This window comes from Chiloscyllium punctatum, chromosome 32 (genome assembly GCF_047496795.1).
Source record: "Chiloscyllium punctatum isolate Juve2018m chromosome 32, sChiPun1.3, whole genome shotgun sequence".
In the NCBI taxonomy this organism is placed as follows: Eukaryota; Metazoa; Chordata; class Chondrichthyes; order Orectolobiformes; family Hemiscylliidae; genus Chiloscyllium; species Chiloscyllium punctatum.
Window position 1 is genome coordinate 11699307 of NC_092770.1, and position 25239 is coordinate 11724545.

At 39.5% G+C, this 25239-nt stretch overlaps 1 protein-coding gene across 1 annotated transcript in view; it reads left to right on the top strand.

Annotated features, from left to right (window-relative positions):
• lrriq1 (leucine-rich repeats and IQ motif containing 1) overlaps positions 1 to 25239 on the top strand; it is a 183768-nt gene that overhangs the window by 28414 nt on the left and 130115 nt on the right. Inside the window, exons 10-13 of the mRNA XM_072552684.1 lie at positions 1389 to 1541; positions 8299 to 8449; positions 9301 to 9494; positions 14882 to 15009. Of these exons, the coding sequence (XP_072408785.1) occupies positions 1389 to 1541; positions 8299 to 8449; positions 9301 to 9494; positions 14882 to 15009 (626 nt within the window). The remainder of the gene's footprint in view (positions 1 to 1388; positions 1542 to 8298; positions 8450 to 9300; positions 9495 to 14881; positions 15010 to 25239) is intronic.

Below are 25239 nucleotides of genomic sequence, written 5' to 3' on the forward strand. Positions count from 1 at the left end.
CCCTTTGAGTATTTCAAGTTTTGGGAATAGGTGGCATGAAATTAGTGAAGATACTGATAGTATCGAATTTGAGTATTACTGAAAAATGAGACAAGCTCTTGAAGCATCTCTACGTGCACTCATCAGGACAGAGGCAAGAGTATTATATTTCAAAGGGAAGAACAATTATATTTGCCAGTGAATGTAGGCTTGCAGCAGGCAATACTGGAGAATTCATTAGCAGATTTCGCAACTTGTTCCTCAAGGAAAGGGAATGCTCCATTTTGAAAGTGAACTTGAGTGCTGGGTGTTTTTTTATTGGATGCATCATGAGTTAGGCTCACAGAAGCAGCTAAAAAGGCTGAACCTTTGGAAGAGAAAACTTCAGTATGATCTGATATTAGGAGATATTTATTTTGTTTTTGTGAAGGCTAAATTTCTGCTCAATAATTTGGAAAGGGAAAGTCTTGTTTTCTCTTCAGTTGGTGCAGGGGAGGTTTTCTCCCTTTTGGGGGAGAAGGCTGAGTTCACCCTCTGTGATGGGGTGAAAGCCAATAGTGGGTGTGTGGAGGAGTCATTTCCCAGAGAGGATATGATGGAAATGGAATTGGAAAAACGCTTTATTCTCAGTTGGCTGAGAAGGCTAGTTCTATCTTCAATTAGGTTGACTTTTGGCTGAGATCAGGGTTTGCCATGCAGTTTTCACTCCAGGGACAGAAGTGTGGGTAATGGAGGATTCATTTATGCTTTTGGTGCAGTGCAGTCCAATGTGACCTGATTTAAGCTCAGAGGGGCAGTGTTTTGTCCACAAATTCTGTTCATTGGTGAAGTGGGGAGGTTGCTCATTTCTAGTAGGTAACAGAAAGGTTACCTTGATAATACTGTGTGTATGTGCTCACACAAATTTATAGGGTACCTTTCAGTCACCACAAATTGACCTGGTAGGGAAACTACATTTATGTCCTTTAAAATATTGAGTAACATTGCAAAGTCCAATGAAAGTTTTCATAATCAAAACCTTCAGGGTAACATCTTAGATGTGCCACAGATTGGATCTTATAGGTATTCAAAAGGTATGATGATTCAATTAAATTCTGAGAATCGTGCTAGTTCTCTGACTTATTTTGGTTTGACATTTCCTGTCCCTGTACCAGGTTTACACCAGCTTTGAATTTGATTTCATAAACACTTGAAATAATTTATTGGGATCTGAAAAGTAAGATTTCGTTTTGGAAATCATCATTAAATCTGAATGTTTAAGTCTCCTGGGGGTGCAGACTTAAGTGTGGAAACCAACCAAAGTTGCAAACATACTGACAAATTCATTTTCTTCCATCATGTCTCTTACAAAATTTAGGAATGTGATTTGAGTGATTCCCTGTGTACTAAAGCTTATTTATTGAACACAGGTTAGAACAGTCACTCTTCAAGATTTACCTGGTTTTAGCCTATCCACATTTTCACAATGCCTCCTTCTCCAGTCACTAACACTTCAAAATTGTGGAATAGAGACATTGGAGGGTATCAATAATTGCAAAGGTTTAAAGTACATCGATGTGCAGGTAAAAAGAAAATTTGCTTTTGAATAGTTATTAGTCTCTAATTGTATGTTGTCCTAGGTCCTATTGCCCACATTTATTGAAGTATTTCCTGTTATACCTGATAGTATTGTTCACACCTATGTCGCATTTTCAAATGGTTTAAATATTACATTGATAAAGCAGCAGTAAATCATAATTAAACAATATTTTAAAGATAAGTGTTTATTCTTTGCTTGTGTCCACTAACCTTGACAACATATTTGCTTCTAAAGTGATGCTAGGTATTTGAAAGTAAATACGAAGTTATTGCATGAGCAAACCCATGGACCAGGGAGTCTTGGGAAGAAATGAATTAGTACTTCCATTTTTTTCACAAAGAAGTGTCCCTCAGCAACTGCTGTGTAATTTACCTGAGGATATGCCCATTTGGAAAACATTCCTTCAGAGTGTACCCATTAGCCTTAATGGAACAGGTTATCCTGAGCATAATTCTAGCTTGGCAATAACTTTCTCCAAGGTAGTTCATTAAATATTAGGAAAGGCATAAAATGGAAACTGTCTCCTTGTTGTACAATAAATTGGTGCAGATCTCCCAGTTTCTGGATAGTTGGAAACTAGACATTCTCTGGAAAATGTGCTTTCGGGCAAAGTGAAAGTCCTGATGCACTGACTGGGAATTGTCAGGATGTTTAAGCCTTTGATTGACAATTACCTGGTATCTGGAGCCACTCCACTCTCTCCCCCAGCTTCTACTATGGAACCAAAGTGACAACAACTAATCCCTCCCTCCCTCCCTCCTCTACTGGTGCAGACCTTTTCTTGTCTATTACTGGACCTGACTTCATCCTACCATATCCCTCACCACCCTGGTAACCTGGATGCCTCATCCGCCTGCCATCAGTCCTACCCAAATGCCACCAGTACTTCCCACCTCCCTGCCATCTGTACTCCTCTGCCGCTTACTTCACCTCTCACTTGCCTTCTCTGAACAGTTGTCAAAATACCTTCAGGGTCTTTATATCATGTTAGATAGCAGCTAGTGTTGAGAAAGGGGTGGGATTTCAATCCAAATCCATTTTGCTGCTGGCTGAATGGAATCCTGGCCTGGAATAGACTTCAGGTTGGAAAGCCCTTGGTCTGGAAATTTGAACAGTGAACTCCTCCAGAGATCAGTGTGTATTTCTTTGTCTGGTCTGAATTGGAAATAGGGTTTCAGAATATCCGGGTCAACGTGCTTAAAATTAAATCTTCCTAAAACAGTTTACCCTTTGTAAGCAATACAACTCCTATTTCACAATCAAATTTGGTACCGTAATTGTAATTTCAAATACAATACCTCCAAATCGTAATCATAAATATGGCATTTTCAATGTAGTAATCTGTCCCAACTGACTATATGGGAGCGTTTTCAGTGGGTTCTATTCTTAGCCCTCACTGTAATGAGAAGATGTTGACTGAAAGCCAGCAGACACTCAAAAAGAAGTGGGGCAATGGAAGTCGGAAGGGAGCATTCACTACTGTAATTATTCAGCACTTTGCTTCCAGGTGAGACTAATGAAGCTGTGGCTTGAGTGCAGGCATTAGGTTAATACATACAAGACAATTTAGCTTTTCTTTTCAGAGCTGCTGTACCAAAACCTCCTAACGTAATTTAGATTCAAAATATTTGGCTACCAGAATGTCAAACTTTCTTTGGCAGCCCATACCTGTTAAACATATGCTGTTAATATCAGCTCTTGCCAATTTCTTTCTTTAAATAATTAGTGCACTTGTTGAATGCCAAGATCTCCACATGTAAAAGCCATGGGTTTGTCAGTGCAGTTTGTTATGATAATGGTGTCAGGTCTCACTGGGGCAGTGCTGGCAGTTCAGCCCTGGAGTTGTAACAAAAGTTAAAAATATTACCAAAGTTCCCATTTACCTGTTATACAGATCCAATTTTTTCAATCTAAGTCCACAATTAGAAAAAGTGAAAAATAAAAAGACACAGCCTTCATAACTAGGCACACGCTAGTGATATTTTACTTCTATTATCCGATTTGAATATCTGAGACCTTCATGGACTAAAGAGTTTTAAAACATAAAGGACAAATACTAATCTAAATTGGTTGCTGTGACTTGAATACAGATTGAGGCAAGCTTCGTGAGACCAGTGTAAGATTTTCAAAACCTGTCTGCACTAAAATTACAGTTTCATTCAAAGACAATGAAATCAGACAAACAAGGCAAGACATTTGCACCTCTTGTTTAATCACATTTGTATGACCAGTTCATATGGGAGATGAAAAGTTACTTCTGGACTGTTCAGTTTGGAAGAAAAATGGAGCAGACTCCAGAATACAAATTGAGATATCAATAACTGCTTTAAGCATCAAAGCAAAGAGCAAAAAAAAAAGAATTGATAACTACAAAAATCTGGAAGCTTTTTTTTCCTTGTCTCTTTCAACCTTAAATTCAGTGTCCAGTGAAAATGTAACTTTGGACATCAACCATTCACTGAGAACATAAAATCTATAACTTCACCGTGCTGCTCTAAATTTTTAAACAACTTAGCTCCAGGTTTAAAGTCTTACACCTCAAGGCCTCTTGAAAACTTTAAATGGCAATTCCTGCCTTTACTGTATGCCTTTCTCCCCGTTAGCTTTAAACTTGTTACCTATGCTTGTGTGTCTTTGGTGGTACATTTTTGGGTTTTTTTTCAGGATAAGATAGGGTGGTAAAATTCTTTTTTCCTCAATTGAAGAAATTCTTCTGCTATTTTTCCTGCTACTGATATCAGGCTAACGGATCTGTAGTTCCCTGTTTTCTCTCTTTTTTTAGTAACTTTACATTTTGCAATTTCGCTATCTCTAGCACTGTTGCAGATTAGAATTTTGAAAGAACATCACCAAAATGATATTGCTCTAACCATCTCTTTCAACTCTCTTGGGTGAAGGTCGTTGAATCCCATTTCAATCCCAATAATGTCTCCTTTTGTACGAATAATATCTTTCAGTTTCATACACTCTAACTAGATACTTAAATTTGCATTATTTCAGGGTTACTTCTTGTATCTTCCTCTGTGAAGATTTACACAAAAGTACCTTCTCTATTTCCTCATATAAGTTCTTCTGTCTGTGCCTGTAAGGGACATTTATCTTTGCTAATCTTTTCCTTGTTACATACCCATAACAATTTACAATCTATTTTTATGTTTCTTGCTGTTACATTCAAAATCTATCCTTTTTTAGAAAATCAATCTCTCAGTTTCTTTTGCTGAATTCCAAAATGTTTCCAATCGTTTGTCAATTTTATAAGCCTTCTCCCTTGATCTCACACTATTTTTAACTTCTCTTCTAAGTGTGGCTTCCTTGTTTTTACTGTTGGGTATTTTTTCCTTATCGGAATGTTTTTTTTTACAAAAACTAGGATTAATTTTTAAAATATTAGCCCTTATTTATCTACCGTGAAATGTATTTTTTTCAATCTAACACTGTCAACTTCATCTTTGCAACATCACAAATGCCCTTGCTTGGATTTAAGACACCAGTTTCTGATTGAGCCATTTTTTTTTAAAAGATAATAATAAATTCTATCATACCAAGGTCATTATTCCCTAAAAGTTCTTTTATAACACTAATTTAATTATTCCTTTGTTGTTGCATGATACTACATCTAAAATACTCTGTGACCCTGTTTGTTCCTCGACATATTGCTCTAGAAAACTGTTACAACCAAATTCCAAAAGTTCTTCCTCCACAGCATTGATGTTCATTAGAGTTACATTGTCTAAATTAGATTGAAGTCACTCTTGCTATATTCACCAATATTTTGCTAATTTATACTATGCCATACATTCCCACTACTGTTGAAAGTCTGTAACCATTCCTTTTGATGTTTTCTGCCCCTTGCTGTTCCTTAGCTCCATCAAACTGATTCAAGACCCTGTTTTTCTGATCTGAGATCCTCTCCATAAATACATTAATCCCTTCTGTTATTATTAGCACTACCCCACCTCCTTTTCTTTTACGTCTATACCATCTGAATGCTGAATATGTTTCAATATTCAGTCTTGGTCATCATGTCTCCATGTCTCTGTAATGGCAATTAAATCAGACCTTTTGGCTTTTAACACCATCATTTGACCATCTTGTTGTGAATATTGCATACGTTCAGATTGAATGCTTTTAATTTTGCTTTTTTCACACCATTCTACAACTTTACCCTGGTTGATTCTAAGATGTGTTTCTGCTGTATTATACATTATGTATGTCTTCGCTACTTCCCATAAAATCAGCTTTGTTTTTTGTTATATATGAATTCTCTGGGGATTCTAATCCCCTGACAAACTAACTTAAATTCCCCCAACAGCAGCAACAAATCTCCCACCAGGATATTAGTGTCAGTCCTGCTAAGGAGCAACCCATCCTTCTTGAACTGGTGCCAGTCTTCCCTCCAGCACCATTTTTTCCAGACCTGTGATCATTCACTCAACCTTACTATTTCTATACTCACTAGCATATGGGAGCAATCCTGAGATGAGGATCTAGAGGGCTCTCTTCTCAGTCTCTTGCCTAGTTTGCTAAATTATCCTTCAGAATCCCACCCTTCTTTCACATGGTAATGAACTCTGGTTCTTCAGCCTCCCCAAAAGAATGTTCTTAAGTTGCGCTGTGTGACATTCTTGATCCAGGCACCAGGGATACACATGCCATCCTGGACTCATGTTCACAGCCACTGAAATACCTTTATATGCTCCTAACTGTTGAATTACTGACCACTATTGCCCTTCTACCCTTTTCTCCCACACTCTGTATAGCTGAGCCATTACAGTGCCACACCTATGTTCCTCTGGATTGTTCTAATGAACCATTGCCCTCACCAGTATCCAACATTGAAAACCAGTTAATGAGTGATATGTCTCTGTGCACTATTTGTCAGGTCTTCACTATTTGTCTGGTCTTTCTAGATTCCCTAGCAATCATCCATTCCCTATCTGTGTGCCTGATCTTTCCCATTCCCTCTCTGTGTGTCTGATCTTAATCTGTAGTGTGAATGCATTCCTAAAAATGCTACCCACATGTTTCAGTTTCACTGATAGATGACAGTGACTTTATAACGTGGAACTCGGGGTTTTTGCAGCTGATGACACATCCAGAGATTACATGTTGTGATTGTCTAGGCTACATGAAATGTCCATGACTTCCCATGTGGCACAAGATGGCCATTCCATGGAGCTGAGCTGTCCTGCTATGCTATAAACCTGCTCTTGGACTAACTACTTTAAACTGGAGGGAAAAAACCAAATTAAAAAACAAAATCTTTCCAAGCAGCACCAAAGAATGTGGCTCTGTTGCTGATTGCCTGTTTCGGGATTCATTTCTCTCCTGCTCTACTAGGTGATGTTGAGTCCCTGTCTTGGGGCCTTTGTCTCACCGACTTCTTTAGCTGTTCATAATCTTTCTCTCCCCTGCTTGACCATGTCTTGCTTACTGCCTGTCACAGTGTCTTCTTGCGCCTGCTCCACTAGTTTTGTTGGCTTCCTTCTCTTGTCTGCTGCTGACTGCCTTTCTCAGTGTTTCCTCACACCTGCTCTTCTGGTATGGATGAGCACAACTTTTCAACCACCTGGAAGGACTGAAGCTTTTGTTTTTGGTTTTTGTCCCTTGTTCCCTAGCTAGCAATACTGTTTGCGACTTGAACATCTAAACTGAAACTGACTTGAGCTTCAGATTGCGATCATTACCTACTTCCACTTGAGTCCAGCTCTATCCCTGCCTCAGCTCATACTGAAGTCCTCATCAATGCCTAAGTCTCTGAATTTCATTATTCACATATATTCCAGGCCAACCTCCCTTCTTCTCTCCATAAATTTAAGCTTATTGATAGCTCTGCTCTCTAAATTCTAACTTGCATCAATTCTCATCCACATATTACCCCTGTGCTTGCTGGCTTACAGCAGCTCCAAGTCGGATCCATTTTCAAGTCCCTGTGTGGCCTTGCACTTTCTTATCCCTCAACACTCTGACATTCTTATCCTCCTCTGATTCTGGCATGTTGAGCATTTCCAATTTTAATTGATCCTCCATTGGCATCTGTGCCTCTGTGCCAATGCCTTACATTTTGGAATTCCTTTCTTAAACCACTTGAAATCTATCCCATTGACTATCCATATGGCCATCAGCTTTACTAGCTCCTTACGTGGCTCGGTATTGTTTTATATCGCAGGTGCAATATAAATACAGATATTTTCCTGTGACTGCCCTACTGCTGATAAATATTAAAATGCATTCCATTATGGAACTTAATTAATGTTTCAAATGAACACTCTTGAAAAATAAATGTAAGTCTAAAAATGTGTGGGAGGGAGATTCTAAGTATTGATACAATTGATAAGATGCGAAAGATAACCATAGCAGATTGTTCAATATTATAGAGAAAAATTGTGCATACATACTGTTTCCATTTTGAAAGTAAGGACACCATTAAAATAATATTATTGATGCCTATCTCTAAGGTGTCTGCAGTGCATTGGTTTTAATGTATTCAACAATCCCCTTGCCAAACTAAAGACCAGAACCATAGAGCGCTGGTTCCTTCTAAAGACTAATGAAATGAGATTTGATCATAGTCTAGAATAACCAACATAGTAACAGTTCTGATTTGTTCACTCACAATAATGATCAGTTTATTTTACCAATAAAAACCTGGTATTGGTAATGTGACAATATTCTACAATGTCCAACTATAATAAAAATTCTAAGTTGATAAATATTAAATGTTTTACTCTTTCATTTAGGAGAATAAGATCAAGCATATTCACTGCCTTGAGTTAGAAAATCTGTGTATTCTTCTGCTCAGTCACAATCAGATAACCTCTATACATGGTCTGGAGAACTGCAGCAACCTCCAAGTCCTTGAGTTATCACACAATAATATCACTCGGATAGGTGAGCATTTTATGGTTGTTACTCCTCTGTTTGTACCTGCGATGTGCTCTCATTTGATTTTTGAAGCTCTCACAAAAGAATACACATGGACCAAATGTGTGTAATGCAATCTAGTCCTCTAATACACAAGTTGCTGAGTATCCTTACTCTTTCCAAGTATCACCCCTGCACAGGGAACCAGTTTTGAATTGTTTTCTAAATAAAATAAATTACCATGTTTACTTAGAATATTATGTGATATTAATATGAACTTTAAAAGCCAGTACAGATTATTTTCTTTTCTGCTAATACCTATCAATCTTTCTCTCAAATCTAAAAATACCAGATTTTATTATCTGCATTATATTGTCTATGAGCAGGGTATTAGAAGAGGTAAGTACTATGTTCAAAGCTACATCAGTTATGCTATGGTGACATTTTCAGTGCTTATGCACTTTATGGATTTGTTGATCATCATTTTATTCACTGTCATCTTTTCCTAGTATTTTATTCCACCACTCATTTGCATATAAATAAGCACAAAGAACTCTGAATACTTGAAATATGAGTATTGTGTGCACTTTTTCTGCAAACTTATTCAGGTAGAAAGTAGAGTAGTGTAGTCTTAGATGTAAGTGTATGCATACACCTAAACATTCTGAGTTCCATTGTGAGTTGTACTGGTGGAATAGAATTCCTTTACTACTTCCATTCCTCTTAAGTTAATGTTGTACACAATGACAAAAGCCGGCAAGTAAAAATCAATAGAGAACATGAATTGTTTGGAATGTTTGGTAGCCCTCAGAATTTCACTGTTTAGGTTACATGTGTTTGTTACACTGATTTTTGTTTTTAAATTCATGATTTTCTAGGTGGTCTGGAATCTTTCAAAAAGCTTCAGAGGCTTGTTGTGGATCATAATGAGTTAATAAGTACCAAAGGTTTAAGTGAAACTCCTACCCTGCTCTACCTTGATTGCTCCTTTAACTACCTTGACAGCATAGAAGGCATTGATAACTGTGGGCTTCTTCAAATTCTGAAGTTACAAAACAACAATCTTTCTGAGGTAACATACAGTTATGGTTACAATAAGAAAAGAAAACAATTTTATAATAAGTTGAAGTCACAACTAGCAGCCTTGTGTTCTTTATGTTTTACAACTGGATTACATACAGTGTCACAATATGTGATATCATCAAAATATTTTGATCTCAAACGAAAATAGAAATTGCTGGAAGAACTCAGCATGTCTGACAGCACCTGTGAAGAAAGCGTTTCGGGTCCAGTGACTTTTTTTCAGAACTCCGATTTCAAAAAAATTTGATGCCGCTGTAAAGTGTTTTTAGAAAAGTAAAGTACTTCCCTGCAGACTTTGAATGATGGCCATTTTGTTGATGAGCATGTGGCATCTTTGTCCCATATGTGGCAGGTAAATGGTGCAGGTGTGAGATTATATTTCAGCACTCCCTTAACTGGTGACTCTGGCAGGCATGACAAGCTGCCTCGCTTTGTATTTAGATTAAAAGACAAATCAAGACAGTAGCACAGTGAGCACTTCGACTCGAGGTGAGAGGGAAAAGTGCAAAAAGGATATAGTGAGCAATGAAGTGGATGAATATAAAGTGTGCAAGTGAGGATCCCCATGATGCAGCCTGTCCAATCCATCTCACACATGTTTCCCAACTTTCTTATGAATGCCCATGTCGTTCTGTGCCTGAAAAAGTTCCACTCTGAATCTCGTCATTATTTATTTACAAATGCTCTACCATCTTAGCCGAAGACACACTGTGATTAATCGTGGAAATCTGTAAATTTCTATCCACATTAAGCTGCTTGTCCTTTAGCTTCTCATAAGTAGCATTTCACCCTCTTGCTCAAAAAGTAATGATACAGAAAACCTAGGTTGGCTGTCTTACCAATGAAGTGCACTCAATGGCATGAAGCTACACTATTTCACCATTAATGTGAACTAAACTCATCACTAAAAGTTAAGTTGTGTCCATTTCAGTCAAAGGAACTTCCTAATGATTCAATTATTGCTAAAAACAGTTACCATTTGAAGTCTAGTGACCCTTTTTCAGAACTGTCTAGTTATACATCTCTGGAGCAGGTAGGACTTGACCCAGGCCTCCTGGCCCAGATATATGGACACTAGCACTGCAGCACAAAAGTCCTATCCATGCAAATGTATAATACTTCCTTGTCAGTACTGGTGCAATTTCACAATCTTTCAATTTGATTGGTTAATTAAAGACACAGTTCACTCAGAGCTCAGAATCCCAGTTTGCCTTGTTGCCACGTCATCAGCGCCAACGTCAGCAATCTGCCATGCAATCATTATAAAAGTCTTAACTGTGAAAGAACATACACACCATTAGTTCTCCTGGTTTGTATTATAACTAAATTTGTATTGCTGCCTCACAGCACCAGGGACCCGGATTCGATTTCAGCCTTGGGTGACTGTGTGGAGTTTGCACATTCTCCCAGTATTTGCATGGGTTTCCTCTGGGTGGTCCAGTTTCCTCCCACAGTCCAAAGATGTGCAGGTCAGGTGAATTAGCCATGCTAAATTGTCCACAGTGTTAGGTGCATTAGTCAGGGGGAAATGGGTCTGGGTGGGTTACTCTTCGGAGGGTCGGTGTGGTTTTGTTGGGCTAAATGTCCTGTTTCCACACTGTAGAGAATCTAAGCATTGATACACAATATTGCAATTTAAAAGAGCTTCGCAAAGCAAACTGTGCTTTACTGCTTTTTTCCCTTGATTGCAAATGTCAACCTTTACTCAATGGTAGCACTAAGTCAGGATGTTATGAGTTCAAACTCCACTGCAAAGGCAGAAGCAAATAATCCAGGTTGACATTGTGCAGTACCGAGGAACCATCTTTTGGATGAGCCGTAAAGCTAAGGACTTGTATGCTGATTCTTGTAAATATAAAAGATCTTATTGTTTAAAGAAGAGTAAGAGGCTTATTTATTGGGCTGACCAACACTTCTTTTTAACGCAACAAGCATCACATTATGCTATTATGTATTTCATTGTGTTATGGGGATTCTGGTCTATGCATTGGTTGCTACATTTCCTGCAATACAACAGTATAACAATCAACAATAACTGAATTGGCTGTGAAGCGTTTTTGGGACATGCTGAAATAATTTCTAAAGTCCCTCACATCAAGAATGGAATGAGCTCTTAATATGTTCTATGTAAGTGAATACAAGTTTGTTCATAACTTCTGTATTTTTCTTTTTCATATCCTTAGGTCTTTCCTTTGTCATATCGCAATGTATATGCATCATTGAAAAGGAAAATAACAGCTTCCATAAACTAATGTTATTTTTCATACTTTTTAAAAAATGTTCGCAGATTAACTTACTTTTATGTTTCATGTTTTTCAAAAAAGAAAATTCCGATGAACTTTTTACAATATATATAGAAGATGGTATTAGCAATAACATTAGCAAATTTGCTGATGATACTAAGCTGGGTGGCAGGGTGAAATGTGATGAGGATGTTAGGAGATTACAGGGTGACCTGGACAAGTTAGGTGAGTGGTGAGATGCATGGCAGATGCAGTTTAATGTGGATAAATGTATGGTTATCCACTTTGGTGGCAAGAACAGGAAGGCAGATTACTCCCTAAATGGAATCAAGTTAGGTAAAGGGACAGTACAGAGAGATCTGGGTGTTCTTGTACACCAGTAAATGAAGGTAAGCATGCAGGTACAGCAGGTAGTGAAGAAGGCTAATAGCATGCTGGCCTTCATAACAAGAGGGATTGAGTATAGAAGCAAAGAGGTTCTTCTGCTGCTGTACAGGGCCCTGGTGAGACCACACCTGTACTGTGTGCAGTTCTGATCTCCAAATTTGAGGAAAGACATTCTGGCTATTGAGGGAGTGCAGTATAGGTTCACGAGGTCAATTCCTGGAATGGCGGGATTACCTTACACTGAAAGACTGGTGCGACTGGGTTTGTATACCCTTGAGTTTAGAAGACTGAGAGGGGATCTGCTTGAGACATATAAGATTATTAAAGGATTGGACATTCTGGAGGCAGGAAACATGTTTCCACTGATGGGTTAGAGCCGAACCAGAGGACACAGCTTAAAAATACAGGGTAGACCATTTAGGACAGAGATGAGGAGAAACTTCTTCACCCAGTGAGTGGTGGCTGTGTGGAATGCTCTGCCCCAGAGAGCAGTGGAGGCCAAGTCTCTGGATTCATTTATGAAAGAGTTGGATAGAGCGCTCAAGGATAGTGGAATCAAGGGTTATGGAGATAAGGCAGGAACAGGATACTGATTAAGGATAATCAGCCAGGATCATATTGAATGGTGGTGCAGGCTCGAAGGGCAGAATGGCCTACTCCTGCACCTATTGTCTATTGTCTATTGGCTGCATTATTTGGCCATCACTAGTTGCCAATTGCCCTGAGATGATGATGATGATAGGTTGCTCATTGAGCCACGAGTCATTGTGGTGATGTGTTATTACTATATTATATACAGAATATATCTCACAAGTTCCAGATGTGTGAAGTTAGATAAGCTGCTTTATAAGAATGTGAATGCTATATCATATAATGTACTATATGTATTTTCAATACTTAACAGTTGTTCTTTAGCACTAAAATAATGATTGATTCTCCTGTAATCACGCACATTGAGCTGTGTGCCATATAACACTATTGTTTGGCATGTATTCTTTCTGTTGGTGTGAATCTGGTTCCATTAAAAAAGAAAGTTCAGATGAGGAGACATTTCTTCACCCAAAGAGTAGTGAGTCTGTGGAATTCATTACCACAGGAAGCAGTTGATGCCAAAACATTGAATGTATTCCAGAGGTGGCTAGATATAGCACTTGGGGCGAATGGGATCAAAGGTCATGGGGAGAAAGCAGGATTAGGTTACTGAGTTGGGCGATTGGCCATGATCGTGATAAATGGCAGAGCAGGCTCAAAGGGCTGAATGGCCTCCTCTGCTCCTGTGTTCTATCTTTGTATGTCTGAGGTAATAATCTTTGCATGAATATATCTATAACAGATAGACATACCCAGGCACATGTCTTCTCTTTGACTTTCTTTGTCTCATTCAATTTTCTTTCTCTATTTCTTTGTATGGACCTGTCTGCCTGTCCAATTCCTTAAAAATTTAACTCCAGATTCTTATAGCTTGACCTGATTATGTTACATTTCTTTTAAAAGCCAGCAATTCCTTGGACAAGCTGAAAAGGGTTTGGAGCTTTGGCATCTTTTACTATCCCCTCAGATTTTTTTTATTCAGTTTCTCCCTTATCTGATTTTGAGTTTGATGGTTGGCAGGAAAGGCGAAGAGAGCAGTCCTTGGATTAGTGGAATCATATTTTAGAAAGAGACAGTCAGGAAGAAAGAGACATATTTGAAATTAAATAGCACAGGAGCAACATGGGATGGGACACACATGTGAAGAAGTGTTCCGAAGCATTTCTCTCCCTTTGAGATGCAGAATTTGGCATTAGTTAGGTGTTTGAAAAACCATTGACAAATAGACAGTTGTGCCACCAGGTGAAGTAGATGCAGAATGGTTGCCTATGAATAAGAATAAATTGGATCTGTTCCACAAGCTACAGGAGAGTAAAATAGTTACAAGTCAGAATAAATGGATATGAAATGAAGTATCAGCGCAGGATGCTGAGATATTAAGGTAGAAAGGTGAACCATGCATATAGGGGTCCCAGGTGAGAAGATAGGGTTATGGAATAGAGATGTTTGATGCTGTCACCTTATGATAGAAGGACAATTAGTAATAAGACCATGATTGACATGTTAAGTAATTTATCTTGCTTTATAAATATTGCCCCATAAATAATAATACAGGAAATATTAAATAAGCAGTCATAAAATGTGTGCTATTCATTCAAGAGTTAATCTGCTGGATTTCATTTAGAAAGAGAGAAATAAGTAAAATTTGCTGAAGCTACATCCCATCTCTCCCTTTCTAGGTTGATCTGATCATTAGAACCAAAGCCAGCATTGGTCCAGACTGCTCTATATTGGTTTAATCACATCAAGTCATGGATTTGTAGAAACACCAGCTCTTTAAACTAATATTCTGATAGGCTGAAATCTAGACTCATCTAGGAATGCACTCTTCCCTCTCAGCTCTTACGACCCATTGCTGGAAAATTGTACACCATCTAATATTGCAATAGTAGCTACAATATTATCTGTAGCTTTCATTTGGTTAGGAATTGTCTTCGGAGCTAAAATTTGCCTGGTAACTTGTGGGTTCATTATTGTAGAAATTGGCAGGTTTTGTGCAATATAATAGCTGAGTTAACTAACTGAAAGGACAAAGACAGTGGACACTTATTCAATGAAAAACCAATACACAAAAAGTATGATCACAGCAGATTGCTTTGTACAATAAAAATCAGAAATGTGCTATTTTCTCGAACACTCTTCTTCTTTCCGACAGCTTCCCAAATTTGGAAATCATGTGTTACTACGAGAGTTATATCTGGATGATAACAGCATCTCATCTCTCAAGGTGCTGTCTGAATACTGGTTACCAATGCTTCAACATCTCTCTGTTTCCCAGAACAGGTATGTTCTGAAATAACAAGAACTATAAATAATTGAAAATGATCTAAAATTAGGTTTTATACATCTGGTGCATAGAGTGGCATTTTTCTTTTATTGTACTTAGTTTCTTCAAATTGGATAAAGATTGTCAACAATATAAATGTTCTCAATGCAGTGCATGATATTAAGTATTTTAATTGTTTTGAGGCAAATCAGTTTGGACCCTTGTTACAAAGAAAGAGTGTCCTTTTGTTACTCTTTGCATTGCTCTTCGATCGTTCTCTATTCTATGCAATGTTCAGAAACCTCAATCTGCTGTTGCCAACTACCTCTGAGATTAAAAACAGAAATTACTGGAAAAGCTCGGCAGGTCTGGCAGTACTGAGGAAGGATCGCTCAACCCGCAACTCTGATTAACTCTGATTTTTCTCCACAGATACTGCCAGACCTTTTCCTGTTTTTGTTTCTGATTTACAGCATTTGCAGTTTTTTTGGTTCTTACCTCTGAGATTTAAGTTTTATTCCTGTTGCCATGATAGAATAGACACTGGGGTGATTTGTAGAAACACCAGCTCTTTAAACTAGTATTCTGATAGGCTGAAATCTAGACTCATCTAGGAATGCACTCTTCCCTCTCAGGGCATGTTTTGTGAAATCCTGAGTTGAGACCAGGACTCTGCCATTCTGAGTCACTCATACTTGACAAAATGACTCAACCTGATAGGACATCATCATGTAAAAGTGGGGCTGCTCTCGTCTGAAATTATCTACAATAAAGTTACATTTATTCATTTCTGATCACTATTTATAGTGCTAATTTTCATTGGCTTAATTATATCTTGACATTTTTGGCAAACAATTTTAAGTTTAAAATAGAAGGTTTTGTCTGCCAGGCATTTATTTGTCAATTTTTATTGAAATTGTTCCAATGAACACCCTTTTGTTGAAGTTGGAGAAAGAAAATGATGACAGGAGGAAGTAAGACAGAAGCATATCTTCTTTAAGATATTGGAAGGAAACTGCCTTCACAGGTTATATTTAATTATGAGACAATGATGCTATGATTTAACTACAGACAGACTGTTCCACATGGGAGTTGATAATCGTAGCTGGCAAATTTACAGCAGCTGTAAATATTTACACTTGTGCCTTAGTTGAATCAGCCTCAAGAAATGTCGGTCAGCATTCCACTTACTGATTTATCAAGCAGCGATTGAAGCATTATTCATCAGGATCACAGAATGATGAGGTTTTATTATTAACAGCCATATGACCCAGGGACCTCCCTATAAAATCCCACACTTTTCTCATCTTCAAGGGCTTTTTTTTTGCCTGTTACTGTGCAGATTTGCTGTCTGTGACCATAACAACATGCTGGTGCAAATGAATCTCTGCTTTCTAGAGAGCAGACAGGCTATCTTCATTTAATGTAATACAGCCTATCAACATTTCTAGGTGTGAACAAGAATATAAAATGGCTCTGAGAATATCTAGTGTACTTTGATGATCAGGAGGCAGAAAAGGTCAGTGAGGACACATGTATTGGTGTGGTTTCAGGATGGGACTAGAAATTGACAGCAAAGTTTTCTGTAGCTTGAATTTGGGGATATTATGGAAATGGAAATAGGCAACAATGGAGCAGATAGACAATTAGACTTTCTGTTCAGGGTTGAATAGGATGCCAAAGTTTGACACTGAGCAGTGGAGTTACTGGTAAGGCCATGTGATTTGTGTTGGGGTAAAGGACAGTGGCACAGATGTTTTAAATGTTGGACACATCAACTAAAGGTCATCCAATATAAATATCACCCAGAAATCTTGTAGCAGTCAGATAGTTGTGGCATTCAGAATTAACAGCAAGGTCCTTTAACGTGCTCTGGTGGGGACTTTGCAAGATTTGAGAAGCTGTGGAATGAGGGACATTTGTTGGAAATGCTCTATGTTCAGGTCAGAGTGGACATAGGTGGGACTAGATTGGGTTCGGATATCTGGTCGGCATGGACAGGTTGGATCGAAGGGTCTGTTTCTATGCTGTACATCTCTATGACTCTAAGGGGTGTGTGTGCGGAACATGACAAATCTGTACTGTATAATTTAACTGATCCTATTAAACTTGAAGGGCTAGCATGAAATCTGTTTGCAATAATTGAAGTTTAAATGATCTTTAAAATTTAAAATGAGGTTGTCTTGATTGCAAGCCTGTAATGTGAGTAATGTTGTATAACTGATATTGTTAAAGGAACTGGATGAATGAAAGCCAGTAAGATTGCATTCTAGATAAAATTAAATAATCAATTGATAAGGTTAAATTTGTAACAAGCGTGCCAACGGGTTGGTTATTTGTAAACTGAGAAGTAGCTGTAGATGTAGTTATCATTTCATTAGTCGTGAGAGGACCAGAGAGCAGACTGTGTAGGTATTTCTAAGCAACCTGTTCAAACACGTAATCACACATCTCTGGAGTATGTGGGACTTGAACTGTCTTTCCAGTCCACTACACGATCTGTATCTCTAGCTATGAAAATGATCAAAACATGATGAGGCTGTCAAGAGACAACTGGCCAGTCTGAGGCTCTAGAAGGAAGCTTTGGCCTACCTGGAGCAGATCATTTGAGTAGCAAACACCAAGTGAAGTGTAAGGAACTGTGCCCCAATATGATCGCTAGCTAACTCATGATTTGGGAAGTTATTTGGAGACCAGAAGGAGATAATGATCACTCCCTCTATTCTGACTCTCGGACAAGCACAGGTAATCTTGCATACCTGGATGCATGAGTACAGATATTTCTAATCAGAGTTTAGAAATGATATGACACACCTCTGGAGTAGGGAGTCTCCTGGCCCAGAGGTAGGGACACTACCATTACATCATAGGAGCCATAAATCTGAAAATGTAAATTTCTTTTCGAGCGTGAATAAACATATTGTGCATAACCAATAATTTGGGAGTCTTAAGTCCTTAGTATCCAGAATAAACCTCTGAACCATAAATAGTATATTAATTTACAAAATACGGAGAAACCTTGATTATCTGAACATCGATTATCTGAATTTCAGATTATCCAAACAGGATCTCCAGGTCCCGATGCATGGCTAAACTGTGTTATCCGAATATTTGATTATCCAAACAAAATACTCCCTATCTGTTTCGTTTGGAGAATCGAGGTTTCTCAGTACATGTTTATTGTAGGTTACAAGTCAGCTCTCCAGGCTATCCAAGTTCAAGCATCAGAAGCAGGCTAATTTTGCTCTCCAGGATTGAGCTGGCATAATATGCAGGTTTGCCAGAGGAGTATAAGTCCTGCCAGAGTTTAATGTGGACCAGCAAAGTCTTCCCATAGTGCATCCTCGTGAATTGGCAGAGTACTGCAAAATGTACTGGATATGAGGCATGGGTTGGCATGACACAAAGTAGGCATGGGCCTATAAACTAGGAGATAGCGAGGACTGCAGGTGCTGGGGATCAGAGTTGAGAGTGTGGTGCTGGAAAAGCAGAGCAGGTCAGGCAGCATCCGAGGAGCAGGAGAATCAATGTTTCGGGATTCCTGATGAAGGGTTTATGCTCAAAACGTTGATTCTCCTGGCACTACACTTTCGACGTTGGCCTAGAAAGAATTGTGTGAGATAGATGGAGGGGCTTAGCTGTAATGGAGGAAATGAGGGTCCATACAGGTGCACACGAGTATAGACTGATGTAAAGGTTATGAGGGGCATCAGGTGGTATGGTTTGGTATGGAGTGTATGGGGAGTTATAAGAAGCCAGAGCAGTGTTTCTTTTGGACAACATCCACAAAGTGTCTATGTTAAGAAGCAGGCCTTTGCCTAGTCACCTCCATATCTTATTCCAGTGCCTCCCTGTCTGACCATCAATGTAACCACTCTGCATTGGTATCAATACTACCTTGTGCAAGTAATCATTCAAATATAAGGATTTGGAGTATAATTGCTACAATATGCTTATTCACATCAGGCTGCTTTGTATCCAGTTAACAATATGCAAGTATAGTATGTAGCTTGTGTGTCAGTTTCTTTCTTATGTGCATTATTTGGTAAAACAAATGCATACAGGGATTTGGTAAGCAAAACCAATTAAATCCTTGTCTCTTCCACTTTTAGGGAGTGTTTCAACAGATCTGTGACTGAGACATGAAGGACAAAAGCCCAGAACCAATTAAAACATTGCCATTGATTTATGTAGTGAAACTCTGTGTGTAGATCATCCCAAATTTGACAGCTAGAAAGCTGAGTTTAAACAGGAACTGATCTTTATCAGTGATGAATAAGCCTTAATAAGAATGTTTTGGACAAATTATAAAGTAGATACTAAACAGAAGTAAGAACTTTTTGAAAATTTCCTTTAACGGTCCTATTTTCAGGAAAAGTGGTGACTTTAAAACTCTTTGCAGTTACTTGAAAAGCTATATTAAATTGCTGAGTTCTCAATACCCATGAGGTGTAACATGATAAAATGATAGTGGTTCATTAGAAAACATCTTGCATCTGATAGTTGATTTTTGTTCAAACTTCTCTGTTAGTTCATTATAAGTAACTGTTCAAAAGCTGCTAGTTAAGATATTTTATTTGACCTGAAATTTATTAGGCTCTGTGGTTGTAAATGGATACAGTTCTTAGTAGCCTTGTAACTCCACAAAATGGTAGCAATTTGCACCTTCCTTCCAATGGAGTTTGAATATTCGTTTATATTAAATTACCAAGGAATAATAGCATAGACAGAGAAAGATGGGCAGTTGAGACTGTCCTGTCTTTCTGTAAGAGTGCTGGTCCCATTTCATGCACTTTATTTGTAGCACTGATTTTTTTCTCTCTCTGGATGCTTATCCAATTCCCTTTTAAAAATGATAATTGAGTCTGGCTCCACCACACTCCCAGGCAGTGTATTGCAGATGTAACCACTCAAGTTTTTTCTCATCTCACTGTCTTTTGCTAATCATGTTATAATAATACCTCTGGTCGTTTATCTTTCTGCCAATGGATACATTTACTACCTACTCTCCCTAAACCCCTCAATGTTTTGAATATCATGATCAGATTTCTTCTCAAAGGTGAATGACCACAACTTAGATTAGAATAGAATATCCTGTGTAATCAAATTGCAGAAGTACAGTGAAAATATTTGACAATGTCTGCCTCTTATGGCATCATTTTAGGTACAAGTACCTTGATACAGTTTTGGGTACAGGAATAAAAAGTAGTTGCATTAGAGTTTACAATCAAGACAGCGTTAAAGTATTGACATTACAGTCAGGTAATAAAAAATTCAAATAATCGTTACATTTTAGCAACTCAGCACATGGTCTGACAGTCCACACCAGAACCCAGTCTACACCATCGCAGCACTCAGCTGCTCTAAGGTAAGTTCCAGGACTGCCACCCCATGCCAGTCTCTGCCCAGGACTCACTGCCCTCGTGCCGCTCCGGGACTCGCTGCCCTCGTGCCGCTCCGGGACTCGCTGCCCTCGTGCCGCTCCGGGACTCGCTGCCCTCGTGCCGCTCCGGGACTCGCTGCCCTCGTGCCGCTCCGGGACTCGCTGCCCTCGTGCCGCTCCGGGACTCGCTGCCCTCGTGCCGCTCCGGGACTCGCTGCCCTCGTGCCGCTCCGGGACTCGCTGCCCTCGTGCCGCTCCGGGACTCGCTGCCCTCGTGCCGCTCCGGGACTCGCTGCCCTCGTGCCGCTCCGGGACTCGCTGCCCTCGTGCCGCTCCGGGACTCGCTGCCCTCGTGCCGCTCCGGGACTCGCTGCCCTCGTGCCGCTCCGGGACTCGCTGCCCTCGTGCCGCTCCGGGACTCGCTGCCCTCGTGCCGCTCCGGGACTCGATGCCCTCGTGCCGCTCCGGGACTCGATGCCCTCGTGCCGCTCCGGGACTCGATGCCCTCATGCTGCTCAAGGGCTGCTTCCCCATGTGCTGCTCTGGCGTTCATAGTTGAAGCGGTGTTCCAGGGCTTGCTCTGCATGTGCTGTAATCTATCCCTGTAACTTATGTTTCTTGTCCCTGGAAGTGTTTTTGTAAGTATTTTCTGTACTCTCCATAATTCCTTCACATTTTCCTGATGTGTGATGCAGATGTTTTACACATAACTCCAAATGGTGTAAACCAGTGTTTTATGAAAATTAACCAATTACTTCCATGCGTCTATAAAACCTTGGGTACTTTTTAGCCACTTCTAAACCTGTCCTGTTTTACCTTCAGTGTTTTACATATACCTAACGTGGTCAAAGAGATGTACAGCATGGAAACAGACTCTTTGGTCCAACTCATACGTGCTGACCAGATATTCCAAACTAATCTAGACCCATATGCCAGCACTCAGCCCATATCCCTGTAAACCCTTCCTATTCATGTACCCGTCCAGATGCTTTTTAAATGTTGTAATTGTACTAACCTCCACCAGCTACTCTGGCAGCTCCCTCTTGCAGGAACGTTGTGATACTTGAAAGGGCTCAGAAAAGACTGACAAAGATGTTGCTAGGGTTGGAGGGTTTGAGCTACAGGAAGAGGCTGAATAGTTTGGGGCTGTTGTCCCTGGAGCATCGGAGGCTGAGGGGTGACCTTATAGAGGTTTATAAAATTATGAGGGGCATGGATAGGGTAAACAGACAAGATCTTTTCCTTGGTTTTGGGGAATCCAAAGCTAGAGAGTATAGATTTAGACTGAAAGTGGAAAGATTTAAAAAGGACCTAAGGGGCAGAGGGTGGTGTGCAGATGGAATGAGCATGAATCTTCTTACAATTCCTTTGGAATTGTGCCATTTATGTTCCCTCTCTCACTTCATACTTTCTGCACTTAATTTTATCTGCCATGAACCATGAATTTCAACAGTGAGTCCATGCCCTCTTGAAACATTCCACTATCATTATTTTATATTAGCTGCCAGTCTCATGTCATAGTTTCCCCTTTACTTCTAGTTTACTTTTTCAGTGGACCCCCCCCACCACACTTCCTTATGTCATGTCCATTGTCCGCACAAACAGTGCCTGTGAGCAAGGGAACCCCCATCTTTCGTAGGCCACTGGATTTTCTGAGGTAGCCTTCCTGTAACCTGATTCCTTAACACACAGCTGGTTAAATACCAGAAGCACTGGTATAAGGCCCACACTTGAGGGCCTTTGTTGGTCTTTGGGTGGGAAGGCTACACTTCACCCTTTGTTTTGATTGGAGATTCAGAAAAGTTGTGGGTTCTACTATCTCATAAATCGAAGGCCCCAACCATCTGTTGAACCTGTCTTTGGTACAGAAAACTTCCAGATCAACTTACGGCGAGGCAAGACACTGCTATCGAGGTCTATATAGGACTTCAGAAGGCTCTTATAAGGAATTTCCAGGCTGAAGCAGAGGATGCTCTCTCAAAGACAAAGTAACAAAGTCAGAGAGCAGAGAAGGCAGGTATGGAGAGGAAAAGATCAAGAACAGAACACTGTAAGTAGAAAGTGGAGAATGTCTTTGTGAATGGTGAGCAGAAAGGAGCAACATCTCCGTGAGGTTAAATGAGGAAGAATATCTCTTCAAATGGGAGTTTGGGATGAGCTTCTCTATGAATAACAGTTGAAGCAGTTTTGTTAGTTTTCACTAATAGAAGCAATTACAGAAGTTTTAATATCTAGGTTTGTGTCATATAGCACATAGCTGTCAGGAAACTACTGTCTGAATAATCCCAGCACCTTATTCCTTTTTAACTTAAAGTTGGCAAAGTAACTTCAATTTTCCTCATTATCATAAAACCATTACTTCATGTAGAGGAACTTTTTTCTACTATTCCAGGGTTGTAGCCTGCAGACTTCATTCCTCCAAAGAAAAGATGGATTAACAGCATCAGTCACAAAATGAACAAAAACTAGAGGTCTGCTTTCACTGAAACATTGTCCCTCTGGCGATAAATCTGCCCAGTTGTTTCTCCTTCATTCTGCTTCTATTGCTGTATCCAACAGACAAGAAAATTCTGTCCACAAGAGCTAATTAGACATTACTCAGTTGCCTTATTTTGCTTAGCTAGTGGTAGAACATCGTTCCACTAATAGCTACAACTTAGAAGTTCTGATTGAAGAAAACCTTTTATATGTCGGGAACAGGGAATTGTATCATCACAAAAGATGCTACGTTGAAATACATATGATTGAAGGTGCTGGTGTTAGACTGGGGTGGACAAAGTCAGAAGTCACAAGACACCAGGTTGTAGTCCAACAGGTTTATTTGAAATCACAAACTTTCAGATGGCTGCTCCTTTGTCAGGTGAAGTCACCTTAAATATGCAGTTCCCATCTTTTCTTGTCCCTCTTGCCCTATCATTGTGACTCTTCCCTCTGCATCCCAGTTTCATCCCTCTATTCCTCAGGATCCCTTCAGTATGTCTAACATCACACCCTTTCAAATTTCAATCCCTACAGTTTCTTTCTACCTAACCCACCTTCATTTCAATCTTTTGGTCACAACCCACTTTCAGATTGACCATAGCTTATCTATTTTAGTCAGGTTTTCTGGCATTATCTTGTGTGGCTGTCTCACCTGAGCAGACTTGTTGACCCAGTCAGACTTCCTCCCCCTTAGCACTATAAGCATTTAAGAACAATGTGCAAAGCTACATATAACTGAAACTTGTCATGGGCAGGGAATGGCCTAATAGTATTATTGTTGGACTGTTAATCCAGAGACCCAGATAATGTTCCAGGAACCTGGGTTCAAAACCCGCCAAGGCAGCTGATGGAATTTGCATTCAGTTAAAAACAAATCTGGAATTCAGGGTCTAATGATGACCATGAATCCATTGTCGATTGTTGTAAAAGCCCATCTGGTTCACTAATGTCCTTCAGGGAAGGAAACTGCCATTCTTACCTGGTCTGGCCTACATGTGACTCCAGACCCATAGCAATGTGGCTGACTCTCAACTCCCTCTGGGCAATTAGGGATGGGCAAAAAGTGCTGGCCCAGAAAGCAACACCCTCATCATGTGAATGAACTTTTAAAAATTAGCTGCTTGACTAGTCTGGCGTCACAGTAAGCAGTTACTCAAAGGAACTGCTCAGTTATGAAGGAACCAAATTACTAAAAAAAAGCCTGTACTCACAGTAGCTTGGAGGCAGAGGTCTATTCTGCCAGTCTGTGCCTCTTATATACCATCAGGTTTGTGACCAAGGATGTTTCGTGTTTATTGCCTGACAAGATGGTACCAGTGAATGGAGTTCCAGCAAGCTCAGGTGGTAATGAATATCCATGACAAGCTAATGAATGCAGAAGGAGGTCAGGAATGCCCCCTGTATGAAAGCTTCCAAGAATTTCACACTATAATTTTAATCTGTGATTGGAAAATTGGATTTTTGCCACCTCACCAATTAAGTGCCCTTGCCTCCCTTTCAAATCCTCTGGCAGACTTAACTGTTTCCACCTTATATTTCAAAAATAATAAAAAATAAACAGTGAATTTTATTTTTTAATTTAGCCTATTTTTCTAAACAACTTCTTCAGAGATGTTATTACACACTTCTGGAATAGGTGCACTGGGCCTCCCAGTCCAGGAATAGGGATACCACCACTGTACCACAAGAGGGCCCCTAAAGCATACTGTATATAGAACTCGCAGGCAGTTTCTTATCCAAGTACTGACCAGACCTGAATCTGCTTAGCTTCCAGGATCAGACAGGATTGAGTGTTTTCAGAGTAATATGGTTGTATGCCTAGTGAAGTTTTAAATACAAACATTAGGAGCACATGTAAGTCACTCAGCCCCTTAGATCTGCCCCATCAATATGATCATATCTGATCTGATTGTAGCCTCAAATCTGAATTTCCATTCCCCGAGAAAGACCTTTTATCCCCTTGCTTAACAAGGAACTATCTATTTCTGTCTTACAAAAAAATTCAAAGACTGTGCTTCAACCACCTTTTCAGATAGAGAGTGCCAAAGACACATGACCCTCTTAGAGAAAACATTCACCTTGTCTCTGTTTTAAATGGATGATCCTTGATTTTTAAACAGTGTGTCCTAATTCTAGACTCTACCAGCTACTCTGTCAAGACTACTCAGGATCTTGCATGTTTTCATCATGTTTTACTTTTCTAAACTCCAGTGGATGTAAGTCTAACCTGTCTAACATTTTCTTGTTAGACAGCTCTCCACTCCCCAATCCCCACCTGCCATTCCAGATGCTAGTCCAGTAAACTTGCTGTGAACTGCCTCCAATGCATTTACATCTATCCTTTAAGTTAGGTGACCAATAATGTGCACATTACTCTAGTTTA